The sequence below is a fragment of the Anarhichas minor genome, unplaced genomic scaffold (genome assembly GCF_050575085.1).
Source record: "Anarhichas minor isolate MPS153535 unplaced genomic scaffold, ASM5057508v1 ptg000080l, whole genome shotgun sequence".
Classification (NCBI taxonomy): domain Eukaryota; kingdom Metazoa; phylum Chordata; class Actinopteri; order Perciformes; family Anarhichadidae; genus Anarhichas; species Anarhichas minor.
In genome coordinates this window covers 1,091,893-1,109,625 of record NW_027466526.1, presented here as the reverse complement: position 1 = coordinate 1,109,625, position 17,733 = coordinate 1,091,893, and the positions used below count along the sequence as shown (strand labels likewise).

At 41.4% G+C, this 17,733-nt stretch overlaps 1 protein-coding gene across 1 annotated transcript in view; it reads left to right on the top strand.

Moving 5' to 3' along the window:
* cdkal1 (CDK5 regulatory subunit associated protein 1-like 1) overlaps positions 1–17,733 on the top strand; it is a 200,574-nt gene that overhangs the window by 112,959 nt on the left and 69,882 nt on the right. The window contains exon 10 of the mRNA XM_076081315.1: positions 2,991–3,136. Within this exon, the coding sequence (XP_075937430.1) occupies positions 2,991–3,136 (146 nt within the window). The remainder of the gene's footprint in view (positions 1–2,990; positions 3,137–17,733) is intronic.

Below are 17,733 nucleotides of genomic sequence, written 5' to 3'. Positions count from 1 at the left end.
GATATTGGATCCTTTGAGCTAAGCTAGTTAATATATGTCCTTTCTGCTTTATGCGTTTATCTGAGCCGATCAGTCAGAGATGAAGAGATTGTCTGTTTGTGTGAATGGGAGAGAGAGGGGCCCGTAAGGGGAAAGTGGCAAAGATAGCGAGAAACAATATTCTACTGCTTTACACTGTCACGGCTGATAAAATTTTTTTTTTAAAAAGACTGCTTGCGCTTATTCTTGATTGATTTGTTTAAGCTGGTTGAATCCGACATTAAAGCAGCCCTCTAATTTTTGCCACCGGGCGATATCTTCAACACAGCATCATTTTCACACTTCAGACTCACTAAACTGTCTGTCAGCAACAGTCAAACATTGAAAAGGCCTCAACTCCACAGAGATCGGTGACGAGAGAGATTGATATCAGTGTACTGTATAATCATTGGAGGACGGGGTTCTCTCTGTCAGAGATAAAAGACAAATGGCTTCTGTGAATGGAAAGTCCTCCCCTTATAGATAAATCCCAAGTTGCCATCAGCAGTGCCCTGCAACTCAAACGAGCATGCCATCTGTTGAGACCCCATTCACCCTCGCAACACACACACACACATGATTGCACGCTCACAATCTGTGGGCTCCGCTGCAGTCATTGGGGAGTTAACATTGTCAGTGAACCTAATGAGACTGGAACAGCATACTGCTATAGATAATAACACTGGACAAGGATATATATAGAGGGAAGGCAGGGCAAAGTAAACTCAACGAGCTTTGGATCAAAACATAACACTGAGAAAATAGAAAAAGTGAATATACTTTTTTTTCGTTGAGCAGGTCAGAGAATGCGGAATCAAAAGCCTTGAGTACGGCCTTATCGTAATGTACATATTGTAACATAATTGCACATAATTATCATCAATCACACCTCGCTGGTAGCTAATAGACATGTATAATAAGGATGGAGTGCCATATTACCACACCAGGTCTTATTTTACCCTCGGTGTACTAGGATAAAATATCACCTATTTTGTTGATGATAAGTGCAGACTTCCATATTTGAAGTGCTCACTTTAGGGCTTATAGCACAATGTTTCAATGGTAAAAAGGTTGCACTTCAATCAATGTTTTGAAAATGCACATGCAAATAAAAAGTAAAGGGAGCTACAGTATACGGCTGAAACCACACAGACCATTGGTTTGTGGTTTTGTGGACTCTAAAAGGCTTCGCTCAAGAATTGTAAAGTTCACTCAATAAATCATTACACTGAGAAAAGTAGAAGAACTTAAAAAGAACACATTTGCACATACGCACTTTTTTACAGATGAAAGCATTTACAGTAAAAACATTTTTCTTTCACTCAATTTCTATCTCTCTCACACACACACACACACACACACACACACACAGACACACACACAGACACACACACAGCAAGCTGATTCCTGTCCCCAATCAAGCTCCATTTTCAAACCAAATTAATTCTTTCTAATTTGGATTTTCTAGTGGCCACCCTCTGTGGTGCGCTGCAACTGAGGTGTGTGTGTGTGTGCGCACACATTCATATGCTTTCGTGTGTGTGTATGAAGTAGGGAACATTCTACAATAGATCTTAATTGAGAGGACGGACTGCAATCAGCATGTTCTTGTAGGAAATCATTAAATCATTTCTTCCTCCCCTCTCCTTTTCTCTTTCTCTTTCTGGTGGTGATTAGCATGGTAATGTAGCATCCTGATTACGTCCATCACAAAGATCTGACATCTGTGGTCTCTCCAGTTGTTATACTGAGGAAATGAAAGAACTGGCAACACAACACATGCATAACCTATTCATTAAATAACCTAAATGGTGTACATTTCTGATTAAACTGAAGTTATTGATCTTCATTATCTGTGCATGACTACCTTGAGTGAAAAATATATAATTTTGCTGTAGTGTGTTGTATGTAAACACATGGAAATGGAGGAAATGCAGCTTTTTAATATCTCATCATCATGATAAGTGTTTGTTTTTTCACTTCATAACTTCAAAACACATCTCCTGGAAAACAGTCAACGTCTGATGGAGCAATTTTCCTTAAAGTCAACGAGTCGACCTGCTTTCTGTATTATAGAAACTGCAGCATGCACTGTGACCACGGAGAGGTATCTAGTGGCCAGGAAGGTTTTATTATTTTTCTTTTATTAATATAGACCTCACCTTTTTGATCCGAGATGTGGAGCTGCATGCTTCAGTAAAAGCTCTTGACTTGTCAGGCATAAAGAACACCTTCTAGTTCAGCCTCCACTCATTAGACTTTGGATCCAGTGGGCACACAATGAATTCTCACAGAGGCTTTTCTTTTATCTCTCCAACACAAGAGACAGAGCAAATACGAGAGAGAGGCAATGTGTAGAAGCTCAGGAGAGAAAATAGTCCATGAATAGGCAGGACAGTCAATGGAGCCTTCGTTTTATTCAAACCCAGCCGCTATCGTTCATCACTGAGACTCTTCTTTCTGTTTGCACTGACTAAACATTAGAGTCACATAAAATACCTACAAAGTTTAATTCTTTTAATTTCTGCCCTTAGATTTAAAACTGCCGTGGCTAACGGAGAGCTCTTCTACAGAATGCAGTTATTTATCAAACATGGTGCTTTCTCATTAGCTTTCTCTGCACGTCTATATGATGCAGGTTGTTAGTAGAAAGTCTGTGCCTTGCAACATCTGTATTTTTAGATTAACAATTAAACTGTCCCTCTCTGTGTCCAAAACTAGTTGAGTGATTGAGGAAAATGGCTTTTACTCTTTCTGTTTTCACTCATTTTATTTTAACAGATGAGCAACAGTTGTTCAGACTCAGACTTCCATATGTAACATGTAGACAAACTCACATGTAGAGTGTGCACCCCTATTGTCTTTCCTCCATGATAAGAATCATCTCTCCCGTCATATAGTTTTTTGTTCTTGTCTCCCCATCTCACTATTTTCTCTCTCTCTCTCTCTCTCTCTCCTCTGTGCCTCATTAGGAGATGGCTAAGATATTGAATCACCCGCGCGTCTATGCCTTCCTTCATGTTCCCGTGCAATCGGCCTCAGACAGCGTCCTGATGGACATGAAGAGAGAGTATTGCATCGATGACTTCAAAAAAGTGGTGGACACCCTCAAAGAGAGGTAAGACACGGTGTGGAGTCCTAATGGGCTCATGATGCTGCAGCGTCTCCCGATGACACCGTGTTGTTCTTCTCTCACTTCTTTCATTCAGCATACCTTGTTGAATAACCTTTAAAAAAGTCAAATTACTACACCATGAGTGTCTATATATATATATATATACATATATATATATATATGTGTGTGTGTGCATGTATGTATGTATGTGTGTGTGTGTGTGTGACTACATCGATGAACTTTGAAATAGCGATGAGTGGGCGCCTGTATATCCGAGGTGTCGTGACATCTCAGAGGTGTTTATTTGGAGAATTTCTCTCTCTCTCTGACCAGCATTGCTCTCTATTATTCTCTCTCTGGCTCACTTTGAGACTCATACGGGTGAGACTACATATGAGGGAATGTTTAATTTGAATTGTGCACGAATCTTTGTGGTTGTAACTGTATATCTGTCAATTTGATACAGTGTTCCTTATATTGCCACTGCTGTCAGGTGTATGTCACATAAAGCAAATGCAAGCTATGAAAACAAGCTTTCCTTTTAGCTGCACAAAAGTTTAAAGACTGGAGTGATGTGTGTTTTTCTCTTTGGCTGCAGTCTTTCTTTCCCTCTTTATGTCACTTCTCATTCATCAGGGCACTACTTTGCAAGGTTACATATCTCAAACATGGACTTAATAGACTCATTGAAAGAGAGCTGACTGCACAACTCTTTGAATATTTCAGCCTTGGCTCCTGACACACTTTGTGTTCGAGCTGTGTTCTTCCAAAAAACATACACACGTGCCGGGAAACGTGCGCATTCCTGATATGGATTAAAGAAAAACTGAAACATGAACATATAATGCATGGATCCGACCTGTGACATGGCACAAAAGAGAAGGACTGATGCAAACTTAATCTTTTACTGTATGAAAGATAATCTGACATGGAATTTGAGAATGAATAAGTGTGGCAGTGCACGTGAGGGTTGGTGAGTGAATATAGAATTGATGCTCCGATGATACGCTATGAAGAGATTCATATTAAAATGAGATTCAATGCCTTGAGTTTCTAGGTATTATTGTGTGATTTAGAAGAAAGATCTAGATGTATGCAATGGTGTGTGTATATATAGGCATGTAATTGCTTTTGCCAGATGATAATCTCTTATTTTTAAGAAAGTAATCCCTTTTTTTTCTCCTGGATATAAATGACACAATTCATGTTTTGAGATTAATTCAGTATAAGGTATTTGTGCTACATTTGATTATATATGTCAGAGATTTACAGACACAGTCTGGACATGGACTCACTCTCATCAATGTCCAGATAATCATGAGAGACTTATTCAGCCCAATGGGTACTGGTTAATAATCCAGTGTGCACTTTTCTCTGTTGAATTATGTTGATGTGGTTACTATGTATAAATCTTAGATGTGTATATAATATATATATATGTATATATATATATATATACTGTATATACGTTGACATGTTTGTCTGATTGATGTTGCAGATTAAAGTCATTTTGTTAACAGTTTGCTGTAAGAAGATGAGATGTACTGCAGCAATCAATAGATTTCATGGAACTGCTTCATGCAGGTCAACAGTCAAGCCATAGGCTTAAATATCCAACGTACATCTGGGTGAACAGGACTTGTATCCAGGTCACTGTGGAGCTATCTACGGTTAAAGCCTTGTGCATTTACCTAAATGGACAGTGAGTGTGTGTGTGGTATTTGTGCATCTGTCACTCTGTGAGTCACTATGTCTCTTTAACTCACACCCCCCCCCCCCCCCCCCCCCCCCCCCCCCCGGCACTGTGTAGAAACCCACCAACCCGAACACAAGCTGTTAGCTTGAAATCCGGCTCTGTTCAAGTTGTGCTGTTAAACAATTAAGCAAAAGCCCATGCACAATGTAACTGTTAGGTCCAGTTTGTTAATGGTAGATACATTAATAACTTGAAGTGAGTATGGAAATGATGAATCATAATGAAAATGTTACATATAACATGCTTAAGCTTTATAATCCTATTTTCCTCTTCGGATTTTATAAGCAAGGGTTTCTTGTTTCTAACAGACGATTTACACTCGCTTTTCTCTCTCCATCTGTCATCTTTTCTGTTCTAGTCTTGTTTTTCATTTTCAGGTCTCTTTGTGTGTAGTTGTGTGTGTGTGTGTGTGTGTGTGTGTGTGTGACAGGTCCGTGACTTGAAATTGGAATCGTGCCCGTCTATCTTCCTCTCAGAACTCAAGTATATCTTTTAGCACTGAAGGCTCCTGATTGGGCGCAGTGTGCGGTCATTTCTTCCACCAGAGTTGTAGGCTTCACCATTCCTTTAAATCTTTCCTTTTAAGCTCCTTCTGAAGGGGTGTGGAGTTGAGGAGTGATACCGCTGTGTTTGCTTTAACACTGACTTAGATGCTTATCATTGTGTGTGTGTGTGCGTGGACGCGGCATTGCTTTTTAGGCTTTTTGCTGTTTAGCCTGGAGTCTCTATCCCTGTCTCCACTTGTTTTTTTTTTTGTGTTCAATGGAAATTCAAACACAGTGACAATCTTAACAGACTCTGGCAAATGGTCATGGGAGACACACACACACACACACACACACACAAGCTCGCCACATGCAGGGTAACACGTCATGAGATCTTGTTTACATAAACTGTCTGGCTACCCTTTTGTGTGAGTCTTTGTATATGTGTGTGCGAGGTTACTCAATTTCTGGCTTCTGTTATTTAAACACACACATTCAAACACACACGGGTGATGTCAGTCGTGCGAAATCAATACCAGTGCACATTAAGTGGTCTGACCCATTTGGCTGCAGCCGTAATGGCCCGGGTTGCAGTCCAGGGTCTGGGAGAGAGGCCAGGGCATCGGACAAGCCAAAAAACACACCCACTCTGTGTGTGTGTGTGTGTGTGTCTGTGAGAGAGAGAGAGAGAGAGAGAGAGAGAGAGAGAGAGAGAGAGAGAGAGAGAGAGAGAGAGAGAGAGAGAGAGAGAGAGAGAGAGAGAGAGAGAGAGAGAGAGAGAGAGAGAGAGAGAGAGAGAGAGAGAGAGAGAGAGAGAGAGAGACTGTGTGAAATTCAAAGTAACAGTCTTATTTGTTGAGGGAAGCCTTTTTTAATCCAGGCTATTTCAGAAACATTTAAGAGATGATGGAGACAGATAAAGACAACGAGGCAACGAGAAACCCCGGCGAGGCACGTTTGTTTGTTTTTAAATGCCAAAATGAAACTATTTATCAGAGTCAAAAGCTGTAAAAACAGACATTATCAAACCCAAGTTGAAGCCTTAAGTTATATTATATTATATTATAAAATCACTTTTTTCTACATTCTACATATTCTACATGTTCTACATACACATCGCACATGTGTCATTTTAAGTGTCATTACCAGTAAATTCTCTGCTGGCCAAAATTCACGTGACAAAAACTGAAACTTCGACTGCTTAACACAGAGCAGACGGGAGAGGACAAGATATGTTGTAAATATGTCAATACCACGTGGAGCCTCATTTTTTGTTCAGTATTGGCAACACTTGGACACTTGTGTGCACTTGGAAACACGTTGGATAGATACTTTCCATTGTTTATCCATTTTTTTTGTCAAAGAAATTATCAATGAAAATGACCTTGCACTTTTTTTCTTTCATCTTTTTCACAATTTATAGCATTTCATGCTGCACACAAGACATTTGAGTTGTGTTCCGTAGATGTGCAGGACTTATTATATATTGACATGTACTGCAGTGACAAACAACGCCACAGTGAGTAAAATGTGACGGGAGCAAAAAACGTTCAGAGGGTTACACATCTTATTGTTGTGTATATATGTGCGTCTCTTTTTGTGTCGTTGACTTTAGATTCAAGGCTGTAACAAGTGAATTAGTATTGTTTGCCACCTCGCCTACAAGTTTGATAACTTTTGAGCAAGAACTAACCTTTTCAGTGGACTTGACAGATTGCATGGATGAATGTGGTTTTAACATAATTGGTTAATAACAGATATTTGTATCCTTTGCCAACGCTCCGCTGATTTATAGCAATATAAATTGATAGACTCACTTACTGGTGATTATTATCATCGCGTCCAACGATTTGTCTCCTTCGCTGAAACTCTGAACAAACTTTTCCACTGCTGTTCTCTCCTTCAGCCACAGGCTGCATTGGCCTGTTTCTAACTTTTGATGTTTTTCTTGTTTTCTTTCAAACCTTTAACTTGTAATAGAAGACCCCACACCATGCTCTATCTGCGTGTGTGGCTGTGTGTGTGCGTGCGTGCGTGTGTGTGTGGGTGTGTGTTATTAAGTGTTTTTACTGATTCACTCTTCTTGTTAAACTGGTGCACTCATGCAAACCGGAACAACTCAAGGTGGTGTGTGTGTGTGTGTGTGTGTGTGTGTGTGTGTGTGTGTGTGTGTGTGTGTGTGTGTGTGTGTGTGTGTGTGTGTGTGTGTGTGTGTGTGTGTGTGTGTGTGTGTGTGTGTGTGTGTGTGTGTGTGTGTGTGAGAGAGAGAGACTCACAGGTGGCTGTTAATGTAGATTCTCACAGTTGGTCCTTTGTTGAGCCATGTTAAGTTCACCTCTTAGAATGCAACAGACAGGAACCTTGTGCAGGTATGTGTGAGGTCAGAGCTTATCTGACACACATACACACACACACACACACACACACACACACAGGAGAAGACAAATGTATTTCTCTTCACAAACAGCTTAATGCCACCAACACTGCAGAGGTCATGGAGGTTCAAACGCCTCTGGCCTTCCTTATCAGAGAGAACCAGTACACACACACACACACACATCAGACCTCCCTTCTTGACATCCTTCATGGATCTTCAACTCCATTATAAACTCAAGGCAAAAGTTATTGAGTCATTTTATAAAGGTAGCTGATGTTGGTAGCCTTTTCTTTATTTTGTTTTCTGCAGGCAGATATTTTGTGTAATTAAAAAAATAAATGTTTTTTCCGTGAAGCAGTAAATATTACCGTTACAACAATCAAAGCCACAATTGTTCCATCGAAACAACTGGAAAGGATTACAGCATGAAACCTCGCCATGCTCTTCTATAGAACAATGCCGCAACGTTCCAGCAGTGGAAAGTCAACCAAATCTACGACACGGTAATTAAGTATTTACAGTATTTGCAGTTTCCCGGGAGACAATCAAACACTGCACTCTGGGGAGAAAAGAGTTCATTTTTCACACTGATGACCAGACGACAGCTTGTTCGAACAGTTTGATTCGTCCCACGCTTCAACATGCAGAGAGTTTAAAGGCCAATGGCAAACCAAGGCTTCTCTGACCCTTATTGAAGTACGTGTAGATGCACTGGTGGAAGAAAATCAATTCTGTGTTGCTGAAGATTGTGGTCATTATGAAAGACAGACTGGTTTGTTCATACCGTGAATGTGCTGGGGAACAATGCAAACACTACTGCAACAACACAAACTGCTGTTGGTATGAATTGATGAAGTTTAAATCGGGGCACATGCCGTGTCTGAACACTGTCGACTCTCTACACACACTGCTCCAGTCTATTCATTCTCTCATGCCGGGTTTATGACATTATTTTAATAGTGTGTATAATTTCATTGTTCTCTGCTTTGATATTTATCTTAATTCACACTGCAAGTACTTATTCTAAAGCCATCCATATCCTTGGAGAAGAATTGCATTAAATATACCCTTTGACTGACATAACTCATTCTTCCTAGTTATAACTAACATTGTTTCCTGCCATGCATAATTCGAACAATCAGTATAATAATTATTTCATTAAAACGGTTAATTTGTCCTCGTCTGCCAACACGGAGCGTATTTTGTACACCCCTTTCTCTCTGCTTCTATCAATTAATATCACATAATGAAGTACATTCTTTATGCAATGATGTATGGAGCAAATCCTGTTATGGTGGAATAAGGCTGTTACAGAGGGAGCCAACGTGGCCAGCGGATTGTTTCGTAGTTTGCCCATAACATCTGGGCTGATGTTCCCTCAACTACTCTCGAGGATTAAGTGTCAACTCGCTGGGGCCAGAGATGAAACGCCGGGAAAAAGAATAGTAATGCATCTGCGGGTTGGGGATTGGTGCTGCATATGTGCAGAGGAGCAGAATCTGGCAATGATAACGTTGAACTTCAGGGTTAGTCGGGTTGAGCAGAAGGGGGGAGGGTGTGTAAGCCATCGTGTTAACAGAGAGGGATAGATGAAGGGGTCTGTGGTCTCCCTCGGGGTGGTGGGGTTGTTTCTCTGGAGGTTATTTGTTACTGACCTCTGAAAGCCCTTTCACTCTCAGGCCATAGAGGGCCTTCTTCCAAGAAGACACATGCAAGAGGGAGAGCAAGAATAATGCTGTGAAGCCAAAACTAGAGAGGAAAGCAGCGCTCTATTATTCACTTTATTTTTGAAGTTTATGACATTGTGAGGGCATGTGCAGCTGTGGGGTGTTTACAGTTCTGGTCCCAAAGGAATGAGGGTTTGGGAAGGTCAGCAGGTGATTAATTTGAGTGATCTCAGCAGCTGACCGGTACAATGACCCTTGACCTCCAACATAACCTATGGGAGTCCAGCACTCCCTCTACAACCTCCATGTGGTCATCGCTCGTCTGTGTTTAATTCAATTGCTTCATCGTCTTAGCTGTTGAAATATGAACAATATTCCATCCATCCATTTTCCACCGCTTATCCGGGGTCGGGTCGCGGTGGCAGCAGGGCAAGCAGGCCGACCCAGACCTCCCTCTCACCGGCAACATGTTCCAGCTCATTCTGGGGGATCCCGAGGCGTTCCCAGGCCAGCTGGGAGATGTAATCTCTCCAGCGTGTTCTGGGTCTTCCCCGGGGTCTCTTCCCAGTTGGACGTGCCTGGAAAACCTCCAGTGGGAGGCGTCCAGGAGGCATCCTAATTAGATGCCCGAACCACCTCAGCTGACTCCTTTCGACGCGAAGGAGTAGCGGCTCGACTCCAAGCTCCCTCCTGATGACCGAGCTCCTTACCCTATCTCTAAGGCTGAGCCCGGCCACCCTACGGAGGAAACTCATTTCGGCCGCTTGTAGCCGCGACCTTGTCCTTTCGGTCACGACCCAGAGTTCGTGACCATAGGTGAGGGTAGGAACGTAGACCGAGTGGTAGATTGAGAGCTTTGCCTTCCGGCTCAGCTCCCTCTTCACCAAGACGGTCCGGTGCAGCGCCTGCTTTACTGCTGCAGCTGCACCGATCCGTCTGTCGATCTCCCGCTCCATCTTACCCTCACTCGTGAACAAGACCCCGAGATACTTGAACTCCTTCGCTTGAGGTAGGCACTCCGTCCCCACCTGGAGGGAGCAATCCACCGGTTTCCGGCAGCTAATGAACAATATTTTGATATGCTTTCATGAGCTGTGTACTGCTTAAAACAAATGACTCCGACCTTTAACATAACTTGACTAATAATTTGACTTATTTTTCTGCAAGTCAAAACATTTTCATAGATGCACCTGATTTCATTTAAACATCAACAAAATATTTTGACAGGTTTTGTGTCGTGTTGTTTAGATCGCTACAAAAAGACGTCAAAGAAAGAGCTGTAAGGTGAATAACGTCTCTTTTCTCTCGCCCAGAAATCATTTTATTCTAAAACTACCAGAGAGCCGTGTCTCTGGCTGCTCTCTTGATTTTCAGCACATAATAAGTCTATTTTACGAGCTGTAAAGTGAAATGAACATTTTATCTCTTCACACATTTTTTTAAAATGTGCAACTGGTCAAACGTCTTGGTAATTAATAGAGCTAATATTCATACTTTGTATTCACAAAATGGATTACACTAAGCTACGCTTTCTGTACTCCGACACACCAAACTCTGCCCTGGCAGCGCTACATAGCACTCAGTCAGCGGCTACCGTCCATAGCGCTTCCACTCAATACTGGACCAATTTCCGATTGTGTTGTATACTAATCATGAGAAAAATACCAAAGTTACCCATAAATGAAGAACTTGTCCTATTGAATTTGTCTGGTCATGGCCGTACCACATAGTCCTGTGGTTTAAGGTGGGAGACAGCCATGTGTCTCTTTTAGAGGTGGCAGAACTAATATTCATCTCCAATCTCAAAGCAATAAAACAAAAGACGATACACAATATTGTATTCAGAGCAAAAAAAAAGTTGCTTATTTGTAGACACTCTAAAGACTTGAATAAGTGACTAAATGATTTATAATCACATTGCATCAGGTGAAGGTTATCCTTCTTGGTGTGACCATGAGAATCAGACAGATGCTTCCTTAAGCATAGTTCAATATCTGATTCACAAAACCTTCGTCAATCGATTGCTTCGGCTTCCTGGTATCAAGGGCCCCTTAAATGGTGGTAGTGTGTTGCAATGTCCAATGTGTTGGACGAGTGGCGCTGTGACTGTTGATGATCAACTTTCTGTCTGTGTGCGTATCTCCGTCTCTTTAGTGTAGCAACTGTTTCTCCAAACAGCTCCAAGACGGTTGTTTGTGTTCTGTCTCTGTGTGTGTGCGTGTGTGTGTGTGTTAGTCATCTCTATTAGTCACGAGGACAGACAGGGTTATATCAAACCTCCCTGGGTTATGGCAGGACACATGCATCAGTAGCGTGACTGCGCCGTGTCTGTGTGTGTGCAGATTGGAGCCAGTCTCTCGCTTTGTTGTTGCTCGTTTGTTGTTGAAGACGCACCGTAGTTAGTTTACACTCATGCACTTAAAGGTTTAAGGTATCAGCCAGGGCTAATGTTTCACTGGAATAGTTAGTGGGAGGGGCGGCAGCTGCCTTGAGGCATTGGGGGGAAAAACAAAAAGCAATAAAAAACCAACAGAAAAAAGAAAAGAGAGGCGAGCGAGACAGGTTTGCCGCGTATACCTGCCGCAATGTTGGGACTTCCCAACCTATCGCCCCTGCTTTCCCTCCAGCTGATCATTCAGAAAGTAAAGTAAATGTAGCAGTGAACGGTTTCTCTGTCTATATATCTAAACCCTAATGTAGCCACGCATCTAGAATAAGAAAAGCCAAGTTTAGTCATCGCACGCAAAGGGAACGTCTCACACACATAAACTCCCCAGTAAGCTGCTCCATTGGATTTCCAAGTTCTCAGCTCCACACTTTACCTCGAGTTACCCGCCTCCACTTCTAATTGGCCCCTTGTACACAGAGATTCTCTAGTTGTGCCGTAATGAAGATCTGCCACTACACCTGCTTATTTTATGTTATTTTAGATAACTTGCTGGCATTACGGGACAAAAAGTAACGTGGCGTGTCACACAACAGCGTCCAGTGTGCGTGTGATACCGCTCGATGGTTGTCCATTTTACAAAGACATCCATTTGGCACTCTTACTACCCACCGCTTCCTGCTTAACAGTGGAACAACTCTGTCCCATCATTCCCTGTCAGGACCTTTTATACAGAGCGGCGATGTGGAGTACCGGTGCAACATTCCTGCCTCGAACAGGCTGTGTGAAGAAGGCTTTTAATGAATGGAGAAAATGTGTTATCTCCCATGAGCTATGGATTTAAGGAATCCAAAGGGCAAACATCTCTGCGGGAATACAAAATATACAAGTGTGTGTTAGTTGAAAAATGTAAGGTTTGTAAAAATAAAACATAAAACATCCGTTTAAAAAGAGATACGGACATGCATTTTGTGGATTGACTGTGCAGCGCAGGTATTCATACGACATGTTGTCCCACCACGTCAGAAATCACAACTGTTAATAGTTGTTTCCGAACGGGACGTAAAGTGAAAGTCCAGCTGTCACAGAGAGGTGGGAGACTCGATATCATTTTAATAATTGGGAAAACAACACATTTTCAGACGATATTTCTTTTTTTACATGTAAAAAGTGACGGAAACAGTTGTGTCTACTTCCTCCCCACCACACAGCTGACCAATCACGGTGATTGGCAATGGCAATGGAAATGGCAAGTAGGTGTCACCCCTTAAAAGCTACGTCCATGTTTTTTTGTGAACATGAGAAAAGTCGCACTGATAAAGCCTTTTGTTGTTGTCTAACAATGTGCAAAGTGGATGTGTGTATTACGTATACATCTCACAAATCAACTGGCCAGGAACAGCAGTGCGAAGCCTCCGCACTGGTTCTGCTAACCTTTTTTCCTGCGATCATGAAACTGATTATATGTTGACTCTTGAAGCATTTAGTAACAGATGATGTCTGCAGGTCCACAATATACTTGATTGCCTATATTTCTGTAGTCCAGCCCCCTGTCACACACATACAACTAAAGCGACACTGAGGTTTCCACCAGTTGCAATCTACCTGTTTAAGGGTTACTCTGTTGTGAATAATAAACAAATATGAACAAGATTTCCCTCCAGATAGTTATGGGAATAGCACGTATCAGCGTCTGCTTGTTTATGCTGTTCCTTTCCGCTGCCTGTTTATGTTTGTGTGTGGAAGTGATTTAATCCAGGAAGGAGAGACGGAGGGAGAGAGCCTTCCTGCCTACATACCTGGCTGTATGTGCCAGAAAGTCTAGCGCTGTCGATGGGCTCCGTTTAAACAAAAGGGAAGCGCGAGTCATTACCTTCACAGCAAGTTGACACTGAGGTGTGTGTGTCTGTGCGTGTGTGCACTTTAGAAAGAGAAACGGCTTGTGGATAATGACTCTTGGCAGTTTCAAACACATCTCTGTTTTATTGACACACTGGATTACCACATTTCCTTTCCACAAGCCACACACACAGGATATGTACAGCTTCACTATAATTACAGGAGTTAAGCTTTCCTTCATTAAGTAGTGTTAATTTATTATTAAGTCTCCCAGACCACAGAAGCTATCCTTCCTGTCTTTCGAAAGATTAGAACACACACACACACACACACACACTCAAATGCAGGACCATTACTGCTCTGACGGTAGAGATATTCTGATACCGATTCAGATACCTGCATTTGCATACTGGCCAATGCCAAGTACTGATCCGATACCAGTGCTTTAAAAACAAACGATCTGACGTGCATCTTCAAAACATGTCGGAGCAGCAGTGAAACTCGATGCCTGCCGGTGGCCTCAAAGAGCAGGTGGCAAAACAATCCGACCCATAAACACACCCCGCCAGAATAAATCAGAAAGAACAAGCTGTTTCTCTTATTGAACTTTATCCCCATAATACTTTTCTGACCCCGTTCAATTTAAAGTGAAAAACACTGCTGACATTGTTGAAAAGATGGTATTGTTCACTCCGGGTTCTTGCTCATTATCAGCTTATCTTTTTCATGACAAATGAGAAGTTGGTCAAACATCACGTGGTCGGTCAATATTGTCTCTTCCTAACTGACGATAGTTTATCATCGTCGCTGTTATCAATGAAATGCTTGAATGTTTCTTTGCCTCACGAGCTTCAAGGTTATCTGTGCTCCATGTTTGACTTACCACAGTTTCCTCACTTGTTACACATTTTCTCTATTTGCTTCATTTTTTTCCATAAAACAAATCATATTTGTAGATTAGTGTGGGAAAGCAGATTGACTTGTTTCCCGCACAGGCAAACTCCACCAAGTACAAACTGAAACTGTGTGAGTTTAACTTTTCCTTGAGACTCGGACTGCTTGATCTGATATTGTTCAGTTCTTCAGGTTATTCTACCTCTGACTTCAAAACTTCAGTGAAACTTGTTCAATCAAGGTTTTGTTTTATTTTTTTATGGGTCATAAATTAAATGTGGCTTCATCAAACATACGGAAAAAAACCCATATCGTGTCGCATCTAAAAGTTGAGTTGTTCCGATACAGTCTAAAATACTGTTGTCAGAGATTATGCTAGTCAAAGCACTAATGCGATATCACGTTGTCATATCATTTATCAGCTCATTTATGCTACAAATGAAAAACAATAACACATGTCGCTCGCTTACCCGTTCAGTCCTGCACACCTGTGGTTTAACACGGTCATGCACCCCATATTGTCCAGGAAGAGAACTAGTTTACGTTAGCTGTTAGCATCCGGCTGACAGCACAGTCCTGCTTGGCTGAATAACATTATGTTACGTTCATGGTCTGTTCTGTGAAAATTGGTATTGGGTGAATTATAACTTCATCATGATGTGTTCAAATGCGATCTTTGAAAATGTAGGTTTTGGCAAGAAGCTACAGTTGTTTAAAGGAGACATTTTACTTCAATATGAAATAGATGGTAGAGAGGAATTATGACCCGTTTAGCTTCCTAACACCAGCTCTAAGCGGTTTATATTATATAATTAGAACTGCTAATGACAAGATGTTTTTTTTAAATTAAAGCACATTTAACAACCCCAACTATTATATACCCTAACTATAGATAAATAACCACTATAGATGACAATAACACAGTAAAAGGATTCTGGATGGTTCCAGGACGGTGATGAAAAAAGCTATATGTGTGTACATATATGTGTGTGTACTTATATTTACATATATGTCTATGTGTGTATATACGTGTCTATACACACACATCTATGTGTGTGTGTGTGTGTGTGTGTGTGTGTGTGTGTGTGTGTGTGTGTGTGTGTGTGTGTGTGTGTGTGTGTGTGTGTGTGTGTGTGTGTGTGTGTGTGTGTGTGTGTGTGTGTGTGTGTGTTTAACTGGTATCGGATCGACACTGGGTATGTGCCAATTCAGGTACCGGAATAATTATCGGGAAGGAAAAAATCATGTCGGGAAAAAACCTTTATCTAAAAGCAACCAGAGATTGGTTATATGTTTGATTAGAAAGCCTGTAGTAAGTGTAGGTGTTGGCTGCGCACGCACACACACACACACACACACACACACACACACACAGAGGTTGGACTGAGAATGCTAACACCAACATCTAAATAGGTATGTCTGCATGGTTGGGAGTACGGTTGTGTGGCGGTACAATGTGAACAACCTCTCACGAGCATGTAACGAGGCAGTAAAGTGTTAACTTTCCGTGTCCCTGTGCACACAGCTCGAGCTACATGTAAGAACACGGTCATGTTTCAACATCTGACTCAGCTTTCTGTCCCTCCGTCACATAATATTTATCTTGCTCACTGTTTGACTCATCCTGCCTTCAAAAGCTCAATTTCGACCCCACAGTTTCACTCCCAGTTGACGGACTACAATCTGTTTGTCACTGGCGGCAAGCTTTTGTGTTGTGGGTGTGTGTTTCTAAATTCCTGTACACTGTTGTCTACAGCGAGGGAAATTTGCCGCCAAAATAGTGAGCTTGAAGGTTAAGTAATGTTTAGCAGTGTTAGTGATTAAACCCTGAGGAATGCCCTCTTACCCCATATCATTTCAGTTCATCTACTATTAGTGTCCCTCGGGTTTTATATGAATTATATTCATGGTCAGCTCTGTAACCCAAGGCATTAACAGCTATTGCAAACATTTACTGTCCTACCTTAATACACTATTTACAGTTTACTATCATATACTCATGTACGAAAAATAACTATACATTTTTTGAGCTCCTATTTGTTACAACAGAGCCTCGCGTTGCATGAGCAAGCTTGCTTCTGGTGTGCTTGCACATAGTCTCTCAAGGAGCAATAATAGAACGCATAGGAAACAATGGATACAATGATAATGGTTGTCCTTATTCATTTTCTTTTAAAATGACTATTTCATTGTTTACATACAGTCACTCAGCTTGTTTACTAAAATTCTCATTTATGTTTTTTGGTGATTAGTCAATGAATGAGAAATGTAAAAATCTCATGTCGATTTGTTTACCTTATTTAGTTTATGGTAAAGTGGATACAACATTTAAATTCCCTTTATTGGCCAGATAGTCATCTCAATGTCGGAGTGATTGTCCTGTCGGATGTATCAAAGCTCATTTTACTGGAGGAATCACACATCAAAGGGGCACTAATTGATTTCACAGGTTCTTCCTCACTCTAAAGAAAAGCTCATATGATGCTGTTCTTGGGCTCTAGTGACTGTCAGCTTAATGATTCATAAAATGGTTAGTTAGTTAAAAATAATTAGTCAGTTAATCACCTGTCTTACGCAAAACTACCAACGTCACCATAAATCTGAAGTCTTTTCCTTACAACAGAGTGTTCGGCCTGGTTTTCTATTGCTACTGCTCTGCAGAAAAGTCTTTTTTAGCCGTACCTGTATCCAACATTGATAAAGACTCATAACTGACCTGCTAGCCAAGCTAATGTAGCCTCCCTGTCAACCGGAGCAGCAGCTTCAGCATGTGAGCCCAACGGTCACCAAACACTTAACTACGAAACATTTTCAATATTTGTCATTTTTTGAGAATTACAGAACAGGTAGCTCCTTGTTTTAGCAATTTATGTAATGACCAACATTTCTATTCTGCCGCAGGTGAGCAGCTTGATAGAGAAAGCACAAAAGAGACGAGCAATTATTCGATTCAGGTGAGGCTTTTATGTCCAGCATTTATCTGGTGCTTTGATGTTATCCATATCTGCGCAGGTCACGCGGCGGGATGGAATGATGAATCACATACTGTGGGTATGTCGATGAAGGTTGGCTTAAATTGAAATAAAGTGCAACGGTACAGTCCATTTAACGCCTGGCTAGACATTCAAGAGTGTCATGCCTTTGCACTGCAGCCCTTCTTAGGCAGAGATATATATATATATATATGTGTGTGTGT